General features: G+C 52.5%; 1 protein-coding gene across 3 annotated transcripts in view; it reads right to left on the bottom strand.

Annotated features, from left to right (window-relative positions):
• The window catches only part of ARHGEF18 (Rho/Rac guanine nucleotide exchange factor 18), a 50,658-nt gene extending 36,174 nt beyond the window's left edge, over positions 1 to 14,484 (bottom strand). For 2 of the 3 annotated variants that reach the window (XM_030231927.2, XM_018921610.3), the window contains exons 1-11: positions 14,133 to 14,484; positions 12,531 to 12,894; positions 7,358 to 7,494; positions 6,562 to 7,061; positions 4,712 to 4,922; positions 3,944 to 4,058; positions 3,257 to 3,314; positions 3,021 to 3,065; positions 2,658 to 2,738; positions 2,191 to 2,296; positions 1,508 to 1,682 (exon numbers count right to left, since the gene is read on the bottom strand). In XM_030231927.2, the coding sequence (XP_030087787.1) occupies positions 1,508 to 1,682; positions 2,191 to 2,296; positions 2,658 to 2,738; positions 3,021 to 3,065; positions 3,257 to 3,314; positions 3,944 to 4,058; positions 4,712 to 4,922; positions 6,562 to 7,061; positions 7,358 to 7,494; positions 12,531 to 12,606 (1,504 nt within the window). In that variant the 5' untranslated portion in view covers positions 12,607 to 12,894; positions 14,133 to 14,484. The remainder of the gene's footprint in view (positions 1 to 1,507; positions 1,683 to 2,190; positions 2,297 to 2,657; positions 2,739 to 3,020; positions 3,066 to 3,256; positions 3,315 to 3,943; positions 4,059 to 4,711; positions 4,923 to 6,561; positions 7,062 to 7,357; positions 7,495 to 12,530; positions 12,895 to 14,132) is intronic. The other variant, XM_018921611.3, reaches the window with a different exon arrangement.
• Between the last annotated feature and the right edge of the window lie 1,206 nt (positions 14,485 to 15,690).

Here is a 15,690-nt window from a genome sequence, read left to right as displayed (position 1 = left end):
AGGCCATTAATTTTAACGGACATCTCAGAACTTTGCCCGATTGTTCAGCCTCAGTTCAAGCCACTGCAAAGGGAACATTACAAAACAAGCTGTACTGCTCTGCAGTCTGGGCCGCCAAGAGCCAAAGGAGGTGTCACAGAGTCCCAAACACAAACCAGTGCCTCAGCCACCTGGGAGTTTTTCTTCTGAACTTTCACAAGACAGAACACAGATTCCTTATTGAAGGGCTGGAAAACAAGGTGAAAGTTGCCATAACTCATGTACAGTCCCTGTGTATTTATGATGGACAAGCCATGCTGAACCACACTCTCATTTCAACAGGTAGCTCCAACTCCAGATCACAGATCTCCATAGGGTTGTCCAGAGGAGAATCACTCACACTAAATGCCCTCAGAGTTCCCAAGACCATACAGAGCATGGCTCCACACTCATGGGTATCAAGGGCTGTCTGTATATTCCCAGTTAAGGTATTTTTATAAAACAGCATGCAGGACTGCAAACAGAGCCTCTGGCTGGGAGATTCCTCATACAGGAATGACAAGGCACAACTCTGCCTCCTCCCATTAAATTTCTGTTCTCTCTAAATATCTGCAAAATTCTTATTCAGCTTCCTTCTTCCTACTTCTTGCTGTGATGCCTGAAAAATGTTCACTAATAGCCAGCTCTGTGCCCCTTTTCAGTTTCCCTCCAGCTGCCCTGAAGGGAAAATATATTTCTCACCACACGTGTCCGAGGGCAATCAGTCCCTTTATGCCCCAGAAAGGTTTTACTGACCTTAAGAGCCTCTGAGAGAGCAAGCATTGCTTGAGGGTACAGGGTGGAGAAAGAGTGCAATCCTTTCATTTCCAGAAAATTTTCTCTGCCCACAGACAATCCCTTGGGAATTAAAACATTCTTCAGTGCCCTGAGTACCTGCCCCAAAGAGGAAGGACAGGGTTTGTCAGCCAAAGCCATGCCACAGTGGATGCAGTGGGAGCACAGAGGCCCATGAGGGCTGGCACTCCTTACAGCTGAAAAGCACCAGTCTCACCCATGCACGTCCTGGGAGGCAACATTTGACTTTTATTAGTTAATAAAATTTTGGATGCACTAGAAATCCCTGTATTCATGCAAAGGGCAGATGCTGAGCTGAGACATCACTCCGGCTGTGAAAAACATCCTAAAAGATCCAGCTACACTCAGGCAGTTGGTATATTTGTTCAGGCAAAGCAGAACTTCATGATAAAAAAAAAATTAGTAAAATAAAAGTTGATTTAGGACCCTCCTTGGGGGAAAGGGGCAGGAAATGGTCAAGTGGCCAAAGAAAATGAGGATAAATTATTGCCAGGCAAGATTCCAAGATCATTTAGACTATTTGGAGAAATAACCAAGCCAGGCCAAGCAGAGTGTTGGGGTAGAGTCAAGGCAGGCAGAGAAGTGAAGCAATCCAGGGGGAGCACAGCCTGGGCTGGAGAGCAGGTGGGGAGCGCAGGCTGGGGCAGAGCCAGGCAGTGACAGCCATACTCACTCAGGCACTGCAGACCACTTTTATTCCCAAGAGGTTTGGCACACAGTGAGCAGCTGGTGCAACTGGAGAAAACCCCTGGCACAAGCTGGTGCCCATTGATATCTTTACACCTCTCTTTTGTCTCCTTTGTCTCTTTCTCCTTCTCTCTTTCCTTGGGCTGCTCTTTGTTCTTACCCTGGAAGGAGAGAAGAACACAGCTCAGTCACAGGCCTTACACTGCCCACATGTTCCTTTCCCCAGTGGTACAAATGAGCATAGAGCTGGTGGGGAGCAGGTACAGTGGGATGGCAGTGCTTTTCCCAAATGCCTTCCCAAGGCTTGGGCCAGTCCCTCTAGTCTAAGTCCATTTGTGATGAAGGGCAGGACACACTTGGCTGTTCCTCTACAGGCTCTTCCTGCCACAAACAGTGATACAGGCAGTCACCCAGCCAAGGCAACTTCTTGCTGTGCCAGGGCAGCATAAGAGCATCCAGAACATGCTCTGGAGCAAGGAGAGTTGGAATTCAGGGATCACTCAGTCCCACACACTACTACTGCTTTAGGGGTCACAGTGCATCTGCTGGCCAACGTAGAGGCCTCAGCCATCCCAAAGCAACCCAGCTAACTGTTCCCTATGGTCAGATCCCCTTTTCTACTTGAAGAATTTAACAATTCCTTCCACAAATTCAACATCTCTCTCTCACCTTATCCTTCTGCCAGGATCCAGTGACTCGGCTCCGCAGGGAACTCAGACGTCGCATCACCTTTGTGCCTTTCTCTGCTTTATCACTCTTCCCACTGTCCTCATTTCTGAAAGGAGACCAAAATACCCTAAAAAAGGGGGAATTCACTGACCAAGCCCAGCTTAGGACGATCACTGATGAAGTTCATTGAAGCATTACTTTAGGACCGCGAGTGTGAGCTTTCCATCTCCTTGAAGACCTGGTTTGGCATCACCCATGTCACTTATTAATGAGACACTTGCAAATAAGGAGCTGAACTTTCAAGATATGTGTGCACGTTTTGTTCAGTGCCACACTCCTGGCTGAACCCCTGCAGATATCAGTGTCCTGCACACAGGATTAGCAGGGCAGTAGAGCTTAGATGGACAGGACTCGAAATCAGTCTGCTGTCAGAACACAAAGTCTGTGTCACCCGCTGTCTCACTTACTCATTAGACAGGAACTCAAACCAAGTGAGGTTCTGCTGGGAAGAATCACTGCCTTCTTGCACACAAGCTCTCTGCTTCGCCCTGGGCAGGGAAAAGGCATTATCACAGCAAAGAACACAAAAGCAGAACTTCTGCGTCAGCTGAAACACTTATTTTCTGGATGGGGCAGGAACATTTCTAGAGTTACTGAGGAGGTACATAAAATGCCCCTTTTCCTTTCAATTCTACTCTGGTTTCCCTGGAATAAATCAGTGATTCTGGTACCCTGGGGATTTGCCCCTCAAGGGACCAAATGTCCTTTCCCAGGTGTGTCTTAGGCAGACCTGTGACCTCCCCACACATCCCTGTCCCAAACACACTTACCCATGGTAATGTTTCAGCTCCTGAAGTACCTTCTGGACAATTAGCCTGAAAGAAAAGCAAGAGATTAGAAAATATCCTTGTACAGACATTCTGCACCCCACAAAGCCTCAGGTGCTGCTTTATGACCAACGCTCAGCTGTGGCCCAGCACAGAGTGGGATTTCATTTGCTGTTGCAATCTCAGATACACTCAAAAATCTCCCTCATCTCAAACCAGCCAGGACTGACAATACCTACACATGGTCTGGAGACACGTGGTCCTTCTCCAGCATCTCCAGAGCAGGGGGTTCAACACCTGGAACACAAAATACTCTCAGCAGGGATCCTAGTTTGCCTTTGCAGAGCACCACCTTGCAATCTATGCAACTGGATCCTGTTAATTGTGCTGGGCTCCCACTCTGCCTTGATTGGTAAGGAGGAAATGCCAGGAGCAGTTAGGGAAGGAGATTCTGCTCTACATTTCTGTGAGGAAAGTGAAGGCTAGATCACTTTTCTGTGTTACTCCTCACCTCTCAAGTCTGTAGATTTGCTGCTGAGGGTCCTGCTTGCAGTAGGGGAGGAGCTGGTACCACCCCAGAGCCCTTCCCCACAGCCAGCCTCCCCTCCACTTCCCAGGCTCTGAAATCACCACATTTTTCTCCAGTGCAATCCTTACAGGTGGGACTTAAGTAGGGAGTGACCAATGCACTGGCCACAGGGAGGTTATGTGGCAGTGTGTCACTGAGGATGGGCATGTCTGAGCTGAGACTGTGCTGCTAGCCAGAGTCAGACTCAGAACCAGCTTGGCTTTGTATTTCAGGAGCTCCTGGGACCATGTGGAGGGAAAGCAGAGGCTGGCCACACTTCCAGAGGCTACATCCAGTTTTTTATCTTTGTAATCACACGTTAAAGCCATTTATTTAATGGCATAAAGTCTATACCAACCTTCCACAGCTGGAAGAGAAGTGTTGAGACTGTGAGGTATCTTGGGGGAGGCAGTGGTCTCACAGGCTGATGGGACAGACCTGGACCTCAGTCTCTTCCTGTTGCCGACACATTTCTGGAGAAGTAAAAAGTCACAGAAATCTTTGGTGCTTTCTGCACCAAGGGAGCCTCCATCACGGCTGATTCCTCACCTTTTCCCTCTCATTTTGTCAGAGTTATGATGCAGGAGACCATTAGGCCCAGCTGTTTGTTGGCTCCAGGAAGGCTGGAGCAAGTGACACTTGTGCCTGAAACCTTCTAAGTCACTTCTCACTTTTACTGGACATGTAGCACCGTGATGCAATTGTCCTTTTAATATTAATTGAATCTAATGGTATTGCCCAGAGCAAAGCAGTGTTTAAGTGGTGTATGTGTGTGGGGGTGTGTGGCACTGCTGTCTTCAACTACCAGACAGAGGATTAGAGAGAAAAGAGGGCCAGACTCTTCTTAGAGCTGCAGTGACAGGAAAAGAGGCAACAGGCACAAGGGAAGGGAAATTCCAGCTAAATATATGGGAAAGAGGGCTGTACTACAGGCAGCTCCCAGGGCCTTTATCCTACAAGGTGGGACAGTTTATCTGAAAAAGCCCATCCTTGCTGAGATTCCTGCAGGCCTCCTGGTTCCATGCTGGCATGGAAGGAGTCCAGCCTGCAGCTGACACCTGTGTGTGCTGCTTTTCTGCACCCTCAGTTTGCCCTGCTGCCCCTGTGCCCAGCCCTCCACACTCACCATCTCCTGCAAGCTGGGGCTGGCCACGAGGTCTGGGCGTAGTGGCTCTATCTCCACTTTGATCACTGTGCCACCCCGGCTGCTGCTCCAGGCTCCCTGCTCCCCTTTGGGCAGCTGAAGGGACACATGAGGCTGCAGGCAGGACTGGCTCCTCTTCTCCACATCATCCTGCTCTGGATCACTGCCCAGCTCTGTGACATCCAGGCTGAACCTAATCAGGGGGCAAGAAGAAGCCTCAGAGCAGACCTGAGCAGACCTGGCACACTGTGCCCGGCATGGCACGGCCCCTGCAATGTTCCTGGCTGGGTGGTCCTAACAACCTCATGCAGCTGGGACAAGGAGGCTCCCCACAGCAGGCATGAGGGAAAGGAAATGACTAGAAGTGTCAGCCTGCACACCAAGTCCTGAGCCTTTTAAAAACAGATCTCTGGCTGCCACCAGTGAGTCCCCAGCTCCCTGGTCACCCGGGATGTTTAGTGCTGGACTGCTCACACTGATCTCTTAGCAACCCCTGAGACTGTGCAGCCACCCTGGCAGCAGCCTGTCCTGCCTGCCCCAGAGCTGATGTCCTGTCAGCTGCCATCCAGGAAAGTCCCTCTGGGCATTTAGAAGTGGCAGATGATGTTTATCACATCACCACTGTGGTATCATGCCATAAATCCTGCTCCCACCAGGGCCCAGATTTGAGGAAGGGAAAAAAGTTATTTCCCAGGAAATGAGGGGTGGGCCAGCTCCCCCAGTGCCCCACAGTGTCCTGCACACCAAGTGCTGTTACAGTGACAACACAGAAGCAAAATGATGGATAAAGCTCAGTGGAAAATCTTAGTCTCTGCATGGGTTCTGTCTGCAGATCACTGTCACTTCATTCCTGCTGCCACAGGCAGGCTTCAGGAAGTGTTTGCTTAGGGAACAGTGGGGTGTATTCCCCTTCCCTGGCCTCCTGCTCACACGTGCTTCATCACCCAGCGAGGAGACAGAACGTGTCCCTGACACCAACAGCCACTCCGTGCCACTGTTACTCATGTGCCTGTTACAGCATAAACTGTGAATGATCCATGGCACATGGCACAACAATAGGTCTGAGAACCAAAGTCTGAGCTTGATAAAGGATTGCCAAGATTTCAGCCTGAGATAATTTTAGGGTACCGTATAAGGAGGAGAGATAAAAATAGTCCTTGCTGGCTTGCACCTAAATCCCAGTCAGCTGGGAGATCAATACATTTGTCAGCAGGGAATGCATTCCTGGAGGAACCTGGAGCTCAAGGCATTCATGTGGCAGGAGCAGAGGATGGCAGGAATGCCAGACCTGCCTCTACTCCCAGCCAGGGCTCAGCACCATGCTACAAACACAACCTCCTGTGCAGCCACATGGAGGGCAGAGGGCTGGAGCCCTCTCCTCTGGCACAGGTGGGGCCTGTGCCAGCACAGTGCTTGCAGGCACAGGCCCCACCAAGCCAACTCACAGACAAGAAGAAAAAGGATTTGACAGAGCTCTCTTAATCCCTCTTTGATGGGAAAAATTCCCTTTGAGCCAGAGGACAAAGGTCATCAGGGCAACTGATGATGTTCAAGATTCCCTTCAGACAGAAAAGAGAGATCCTCTTCTCAGCCCCAACACCAGGAAAACAGGGTCTTCCTACTTCCAGGGAGACATTAAAGCCTCTTGCTGCCCTAGCCCTTCCTCTTCCACATCCCACCCAACAGGAGCAGTGGGTGTCCAGCTGACCTGACAGATGCTGACAGGCGAGGGAGACCACCCAGCAGCATCTGGAGCTGTGAGCAGTGTGATGCTCAGCCTCCCACCTCCACTGCATCGTGCACATCAAATACCACTCACAGTCCTGCCATACCTGCGCCTGCAGTCCACGGGTGACACAGGGCTCTCCCAGCTGTGCCTCCGGGATGTGGACATCGATCTCACCAGCGTGGGGAAGGAATCCTGGGCCTCTTGCAGGTCCAGCTCGTTGTCTGCCTCTGCAGGATGCTCAGAAGTGCTGGTACCATCATCTGGCATGGCTGCACAGGAGCACAGGTGGCCTTTGTTCAGAAAACGACAGTCAGCCTCACCATAACGTACCGAGCAGGAAACGGGATTGGAAAAAGCAACATCCACAGACAGTTTGCTCACAGCCCTTGGTCTCTCTTCTAATGAGGGAAGGGCAGACACAGTCTGGGATCCTTGTTCTGGGTGTGCTGCTGTGTCTGGCGCTGTTTTGGCAGACGGCAGGCTCAGGAGTCCCAGATCTTTGTAATACTCTGTGCCGTGGAGAGCAGAGTCTGAGAGGAGATCCTCTGTGCTGCTGTGCAAGTCTGCTGCTGGCACATCCAGCTCTGTGGAAGATGAGTCCTCCTGCAAAGGCAGCACAAATCTTCTGAGAGCCTCACACCAACCCTGCAAAGGGGACGTAACCCATGCAGAAACTGGGGTAGAGCATAGCCAGACTTGCTAGTGACTTTCTAATAGTCACCCTCCCCTGCTGTCTCTCACAGCAACATAACCTCGTATTCCTTGACAATCTGGATCAGTACCACTTTCCCTCATTTCTATTCCACCACAAACCCCTCTATATGTGGTGCTGACCACCCAGTTTGCTGCCCCTGGTCTCTGCCTTGCACAGTAGTAGCAACAGGAAAGAGGACACTTGCCTTCTCTTCAGCCATGCTGGTGCAGAAGGAATCATCCTCAGCAATCAGGGATGGGAGAAAGCTTTTGGGGGTGGGATACTCCAAGGCAGGGCTGTGGTGGTTAGTGAATTCCCGTAAGCACGGCTTGCAGTCAGACCCTGCAAGACAGAGAAGGTCTCAGCAGGTAACCAGACATCTGGGAGGGATGGAAAACCTGCTGCACACCCACAGGTGACATCAGGCAGCACTGAAAGGCTCCATGTGCCCTCTGCCCAGACAGGCAGTGCCAGGCAATCTCCAGATCACAGCAGCCTTGATCCTGTAGGAACCTGGTGTAGGGATTTCCTGCCAACAGAGACCTCATCCCTCTACAGAAACTTCATCCCTGCAGCATGTGCAAGGGGACAGACCAGGCTTGCACTGTCCCAGCCAGACCCCCATAGGGTGTCCTATGCTGCAGAGGCTTTTTCCATGGTAAAAGAATTTAGCACATTTTGATGTCTGTTATTGACATTATGGACCTTTGAATCAGAAATCTAGGAATAAAAATACTGATGGTTTTATGTTCATCCATAATGAATAAAGGACTCCTGAGTGGGTGGGTAATAAAGGATACTGGGAGGCAATTTGGTGGCTCCAGACAACACTGAATATGCAGAGCAATACCAAAAGCACATAATTCTCCTGTTTCTGGATCACTCCTCTGGATTTTCCCCAGGCAGGAGTGTGAACCTCAGTGTCCATATTCCATCTGATAACTCACTGAGAAACAAATCAAGGTCTGGATGTGTTTGTGGTACAATAGATGGTCCAGCTGACTGAAGCACATTCCTGTGGAGCGAGACACACTGTAAACCTTAGCCACAATCCCTGAACCATTGCATTACTCATGGAGGCTTTTTATTCCTTCGAGACACACACAGCTGAGGCAAAAGGCTGAGGCAAAGGGAAAAAAGCCAGGCTGTTGGCTGAAGCACTGTGGTGGATCTCTGAAGATGCAGAGAACAACAGCAAGAGACTGTAAGCAGCCGTATCTATCCAATGGGAAAAACCAGCAGGAAACTGCTAGAAACCCATCACACTCCAGGAAAATCAAGCATAAAAACATTAATGTAAGGGACATTGTTAAAAAACACACTCTTGGAAAGCTTGCATCCTGCTGTGGATTATAAAGCTACACAATTCAGCCAGGAATTGCATGGTGCCAACTAAAAAAAGGCAGCAAACGTGAGGGAGAGTTTGGAGGTTTGTTCCTTGGATCCCACTGCGCACTGCAGATGCCAGATTTTTTGTTTTAAGGAGCATTTGGTGTGTTCAAATGTGTGTGATGGTTTCAAGTGAAGGACTATAAATAATATAGAAAGAAAACACTTCTGAAGGCACTATTTTAATTAAGGGGTTTCTAGCTACAAGACCAGGGAAAATTTGAAACAGGCTTTCTAGCAAGGCTGTAAAATTTACTTCACATTACATTTTTAATGAAGAGAATTTTCAATTCTTGCCCAGGATGTCCCTGAGCTGCATCTGTAACTGGCAGAGATTTAATGAGCTATTAAACGTCACCTTTTGCTTTCTTCAGTGCACCTGGATTCAGCTTGCAATCTAAAATCAGTATTTTAAAGTGAATATACCCTTGAACCAGCACAGATTTTGGCATGAACTTGTAGGAAACAGCAGCCAAAGCTCTCAGCGGGCAGTGAAAACCACTGAAGCCCCCCAAAAGGCTGGGATGATGGCTAAGGTAGAATGGACCCATGGGGAGCAACCAGGAGGTGGGAACATCCCAGGGAGGCCAGGACAGAGGGTGCTTCCCCTCATACAAATCCAAGGAAGGAACAAAAAGGAGATTCCCCGCTCTCGCCATCCTTTCAGCAGTGAACTACCCACAGGGAGAGCAGCAAAGCCCTGGGAGGCAGCAGGAGCTGACAAGGGCGGTGGCTTGACAGAGGCCAGAGCCCTGGACTGCAGGTTTAACTAAAACAAGGAGTTTTTCCTCCCAAGCAGTGTCCAGCCATCCCGCCAAGGCTACTCTGGGCCTGCACCAAGCTCCATGCAGCCCTAAAGTGGATCCCTGGAACAGAGTCAGCTCCTCAGAGGCCTGGAAAATATTCCCTGAGCTCTGCCTGTGCCATGCAGGGCTCAGGATTTGGCCAAGGCATAGGCTGCAGTCAACAGACCCGGTCCAGACCCACCAAAGGACTTAAATCCTGCTCGGAGGTTCAGACACTCGGTTCAACACGCGATAAATCAGAGGCGCCGCGGGCCCGGGCTCGGCGCAGCAGCGCACGGGCGGCTGCTGTGGGGACACCATTTTAGGCAATGTGTGAGCACCAGCCACGGCACTGCCGGGCTCCTTCTTCAGAGGCTGGGCTGGCACCGTGCATGGGCAAGGGGGTGATGGAGGAGCTCATGGGGAAAAATGCCTTCAGGCGTCGGGTTGTGGGATGGTGGGAGAGGAAGTTTGAGCGTGGAGCACACACAGGAAGGAGGCAGGGCTGGGGGGCTGTGAACATCCCCATATCAATGATCAAGGTGGTCGCCAGTGTGTCAGCAAGTGTGGCAAACTCTGGAGCACCTTGAGTCTCTCATACTCTGCTCTTGAACCTGTCTGGAAGGACCCAGGCACCAGCATGGTGGCAAGGGGACAGGGAATCTTGGCCCCCCAGGCTCTGGCAGACAGCAGCCGTCACCTTTCCTCAGCTGAAGCTGGAGATGGGATAACAAAATGACACTTTCAAGAACAAACGCTGTTTGCTTTAGGAGAACATTAAGCAGATTAGGTATTGCAGTTGCTTAATTCGTCTCTGGCTGGAAACCATAAAAGGTCATTGCTGCAGGGAGCAGCCTCCTCAGAGGAATTCCCAAGGCAGAGCTGGAGAGGAAGCATCGCTTGCTGGGCTGGGATGGTTCCTGCACTTTGCCAGAGCTTCCCACGGGTGAAACATGATGACTCTGGGCTGCTGTGGGGGGAGGAAGGAAGCAGTGACAGGAATCCATGGCATGTGACAGTCTGGGATGGTCTCAGGGGGGTTGATGCTGTGGGGACAGCAGGATCTGGCGGAGCTGCTCTGGCTTGAGGAAGAAGGCTTCATGCTGTTCTAACCATGCCCAAGGCCACTGGGATCCCAGCAGAGATTTTCATAATTCCAGTTCAGACCTGTGGTCAAACCCTCCCTCCTGTAGCTGGTTGTGCTGATTTCCCTCAGACAGGCTGGTCACTGGAGCTGCACCCACAAGTGTCACAGCAGGTGAGAGCACCAAAGCAGCCAGCACTGGAACAAGCCCTGACAGCAGTGTCCCATCCTCACCTGCCTGTCCCTTGGCTTGGTGCAGGATGCTGCATGTCCCTGAGTGACCCTGGAGCCAGGCTGGCGCTGGGAGGGGACACGTTGGAGGAAAACATGGCTGTGAGCTCTGGCCACACCAGTCACATCCTCCAACATCAAACACATTCCCACTGGGGAAAGACCACACCAAACGCAGCAGGGCAAAGGCACTGGGCAGTTCTGCTCCATGAAACAATCCCAGAAGGAAGGAAAGATGAGAATGTCTGGGTATTTCCCAGCAGTCAGGGATAGAGACTGTTGGGAAACCATGGAGAGCATCACAAACATGAAATAAAAATTATTCCATCTTCCCCTGACCCACCCCTGCCCTCCTGGCCCCAGCTGCCCTTCACATATCTTGTTGCAGGGTGTGCAGAGCTACAGGGACAAAAACCTCTGGAAAGTAAGTGCTGAACTCCCTGTGCCAAGATGGGCTGAAGTGCAGCCCCTTGCCTGGCGTGGGCCCCTCCTGGCCAGCCCTGGCAGCAGTGGGGATTGGCTCTGGGCAGGAGCAGGGGAAGATAAGCTGTCCCACACTGTAACACACTGTACAGAGCCACTGCCTTATCACCACCCTGCTGGGGCCAGGCTCTTGGGCACAGAGGGCAGAGGAGCAGGGGGCTGGGACAGTTCCCTGCTGTCTCTCAGCTGAAGGGTCTCAGCAGGGCTGAGGGAGTTTGCAGCCCCTCTGATTCCCTCCAGATCACTGTGCAGGTTCCTGCAGCGGCTCCAGGGGGTACTGAGGGAAGGGCCCACATGGACTAGCGAGTGCCACACTACAGAATATCAGTGTGGGAGAAGGGCTGAGTGAGACCTGAGCATTTTGTGCCCAAGCACAAGCCCCAACAGGACAAACTGCTCTGCAAGCACCTGCTGAAAGGAGCTGGCTGCACCCAGGCCATCTGCAAAGCAGTCAGTGCTTGGGAGCACCATGAGGCTGATTCATTTGTTAGTGAAATCAGCCCACCTGAGTCTGCCCAGCCAGCCCATAACCCCCATGGCAGGCATGGCTGGAGTGGGGTACCCAGCTGGGGCTTGGGGCTCACCACACATCAGAGCCTGCAGGACCCCCTGTGTCCTGCTCTGAATTAACCTTCCCCCAGCTGTTCAGTTTGGATCTTGGTCTCCTGCACATCCATACCAGAAGAGAACTGGGAGTGGGTGGGGAATAATGAAAGAGAAAGAGGGGCAGGAGCTCTGATGCTGCAGGTAAAGGTACCCAAAAGCATCAGCCCGAAGGCACTGTTTGCTCACAAGGACACAAGTGTCTGCCTCCTCCAGGACTGCAAATGTCCTGCTTCCTGGGGCTCTCACTTCCCTCTTTCCAAGTCACGGCACCACAGACAGAAATGAGGCCAGTTGACACCAGTTGCTGCTTTTTCCCACCCCTGCTGCTGGACACAGGGAAGCCCAGCCAGGGCCACCCAGACCGCCAGGGCTCTGGACACTGGGGCTCTGCTTGTCAGCCCTCACTGAAAGACTGAAGGAATCTTTTCCCCCACATCTGCTCAAACACCAAACTCTGGCCAGGCAGCATGCAGAGACAGCTGTCTGCAAGCCAAGCACCGGGACATCCAGCTCACTGCCAGCCACGAAACAAACTTAGTACAAAACCAAAAGGCTGATATTTAACCCATTATCCAGCTCCCGGAGGCAATTATGTGCCTTGAAAAGAAGATTAAATGGAAGGAAAAGTGTTAATCACCACTTAAGGCAGTGTCTCATGCAGGGAGAAGCAGGGGGCACCTCAAAACAAGCTCTGCCCGGCCCCTGGGGTTCTTTGGTACCTGCTCAGTCCAGGACAAGCTGTCCCTGCCACAGCCCAGCTCCCTCCACACACTCAGCCCCCTGTCCCCACAGGCCATTACCTCGCTTAAAGGACCATCTCTTCTTCCAGCGCTTGGAAAACGATGGCCAGGAGTGGTTGAGCAGCGAGTCTGACATTTGGGAGCCCCGTGCAAGGTCCAGCCCCGAGCAGGAGACGCCGGCGCGGAGCACGGCAGAGCTCAGCGCGCTCTAAGGCAGCGCTGCAGGCTGCAGCCCAGGGGCTGCCAAGGGGGGAGTGGAGAAGCCAAGTGTTTTGTCAGAAGTATCAGCTGATGGAAGCTGTAGCCAGAGAGACATTCGTGGCCCCTGGCATTCCCACCTGTGTGGCAGGTCAGTGACTTCCTGCAGCTGGGCCTGGGGATTAGTGGCCTCGGAGCACACACAGCCCTTGAGTGCTGCTCGAGGCTGGCAGACAGAAACAGAAAACAAGCTGTTAACACACCACAGCCCCTCTGCCAAAACCTCCCTGCTCAGTTCATGGCTGTGAGCATGACAGACACTTTGTGAGCACTTTCAGGCACTTCTCACCTGGCTAAGAGTCACCTTCACCTTCAGAGAAGGGTCAGAGTTGATACTGACAAGGCTTGGTGTCTTTACAAGACATTTATGAAGGCTCACTATTTACATTCTTTTCTCATTTTCAAGTGCTGTGGCAGAGCCTCTGCAAGGAACTGCAAGACACCCTGTCCTTCTTCAACATCAACATCATTCTGCTGCTCAAAGCAAGTCCCAGTCACCTGGCAAGGGCATTTCTCTAAGCCCTCCTCAGCTCTTCCACACAGGGAGGAAGGTGGGACCAATCTCAAACTACCCCAAGAGACCCACTTCCCTACCCTCCAAACCCACTGCTCCCAGCTGGCACCAGCCCCACAGCCCAGACAGGCTCCAAACTTTGCTCCCAACCCCTCAATCAGGCTGAAGAAGCCAGGTTTTACCCCAGTGCAGATGCTGGGCTCTGGAGCCAGACCAAAACTCCTCCCTGCAGTTCAGCTGATGCCTGTGGCATTGTTGAGCAGAGCCCAGCCAGTTTGGGAATGACCACAGGTACCTCTACAGCTTGAAGCCCGGGTTGGGCTGGTGATGCCCAAAAGCAGGTGTCAAAAAGCATTTTTCTTGCCTGGCCACAAACCCCAAAGTGTCACCTCCCCAGTACAGCCCCGTCTACATCCCTTCTGCTCCCATCTTCTCAATAACACTGGGGACCAGCCCTGGAGCGGACAGTCCAGAGTGGAATTTGGGAGTCCTGGGCATGGACCCCTCTTGTGCACAGCCCAAACCCAGCTGTAGGCAGTGCCAGGGTGTCTTTGCAAACATTCAGCTGTGGCACAGCAGCAGCAGGAGCCAAGAGCAGCACCAAAGGGTGCCCAGCCAGCCCAGCACTGTCCCAGAGCCCACCATGATGGCACCTGGGGGTTAAATCCTGACCTTATCTCCTCCTCTTCACTCACAGCAGAGCAAAACCCCATGTCGGCTGAGCCTCCCCAGGCCATGTTTTGCATTGAAGCTCGTGCAGGAGGGAGGCTGCACCAAACCCAGCCCTGGGACTTTTGGCTTCACGACAAGCTGCTTCCTCACAAGGCCTTGAGGAAGGTGAGTGACAACCCCGCTGTTGTGGGATGGACCTTGTGCAGAGAACCACTTACCCTGAGGGCTGGAGGCATCTCTGTGGTGGGTTCCTCATGCACCATGCTCACATCTGACAGCCGTGGCTTCTTCTCCAGCTGCTGGAGCAGAGCGAGAAGCGGAGCCTCACGGGGGAAGCAGCGGCCATGAGGGCGGTTTGCTCACGGGGGCTGCTGGCTCAGCCCTCTCACCGCTTCCCCTTTCCAACGGCACAAACAAACCCTCCTCTCCCATGCCGCACTTCCCACCGCTGTGCCCCGGGGCTGCTCGCTCCCACCCTCACAGGGCTCTGGGCTCTGGAAGGGTCCAGCAAAGCCACCAGGAGAGCTGTGGACCCTGAGGCAGCCGGCGCGGGGGCCCTGGCAGCCCTGAAGTCACGATGGCTGCGAGGAGCAGCTATTGAGGCAACAGCTTCCTGTTCCCTTCGGGGAAAAACCGCTGTGTGTGCCCAGAGAACCCCGCACACCCAGCCCAGCCCGTGGGCTCCTTGCACCGTGGCTCATTAGCCTCCTACACAGGGCTCCTCTTAACAAGTCCTTGGTATTTGCTGTCATGGTTTGACCTTGTGGAGCAACAGGGACCACAAAGCCCGGCAGGTCTGTCTTACGCAGGGTGAAGTGATAGCACAGCACAGAAATGCCTGTACTGACCATATTCACCTGTACAGGAGAGATACAAAGGCTCCAGCTCCAAGGCAGAGCCCCTGCCCTGCTCTTGGCCAGCAGACAGAGCCCCTGGCATGTCCAGGCTCGGGTTTGTTGGCACAGCCATTCCTTCCTTCCCAACAAGCCCCGTGGGCTGAGGCACACACGCTCCTCATCCCAGAGCCCCGAGCACTCATCAGCCCCAGCCAAACCCTAATCAGAACAAGAACCACTCACACTCCAATTACTCAGAGACCGCAGCTTTGGCAGCACTTGGAATAGCAATTACCCTGTGCTCCAGGAAACCACAAGAGCAAAGAGGAATTAAGGTTTAATTTCTCTGAAGTCCACAAGAGCTCGATGAGCATCAGAGATCAGGGCAGCTCCTAAACACCAGGCAGCTGCTCTGGCTGATGGGATGGTGGGTTGTCCTTGGCTCAAACAAGGACGAGCTCTTTCCCTCCTGCCACGTGTCTGACACAGCTTGGGGGGTGCCAAAGCTGAGCTGTGCAGGCAGCCTGGAAGAGTGATGAGGGATAATGGCACGAGGACAGTGTGAGCCTCAGCAGCCTCCCCACAGCATCCCAGAGAGCCCAGTGGGAAGCAAACCTCTTGGGACAGCAAGTTCAAGTTTTGTGGCTTTGTTTATTTTTGCATTTTAGGATCCCCAGAGAACAAGCCGGTGCCAGAAGAAACAACTCTGAAACATCTTAAAATACCAGTTTGTTTATGATCATTCTCACAGCGAGAATTCTGGATAGGCTTAGAAAAAAATGGCACTGGTGAGGCCTTGAGTGCTGTGTCCAGTTCTGGGTCTCTCACTGGAGAAAGACATGGAAGGGCTGGAGGGCGTCCAGAGAAGGGAAGAGAGCTGGGGAAGGGGCTGAAGACTCAGTCCTGTGAGGGAGTTGGGAAAGGGGCTCAGCCTGGAGAA

This window comes from Serinus canaria, chromosome 28 (assembly GCF_022539315.1).
Source record: "Serinus canaria isolate serCan28SL12 chromosome 28, serCan2020, whole genome shotgun sequence".
NCBI lineage: Eukaryota > Metazoa > Chordata > Aves > Passeriformes > Fringillidae > Serinus > Serinus canaria.
This window is presented reverse-complemented; position numbering and strand designations above follow the sequence as displayed.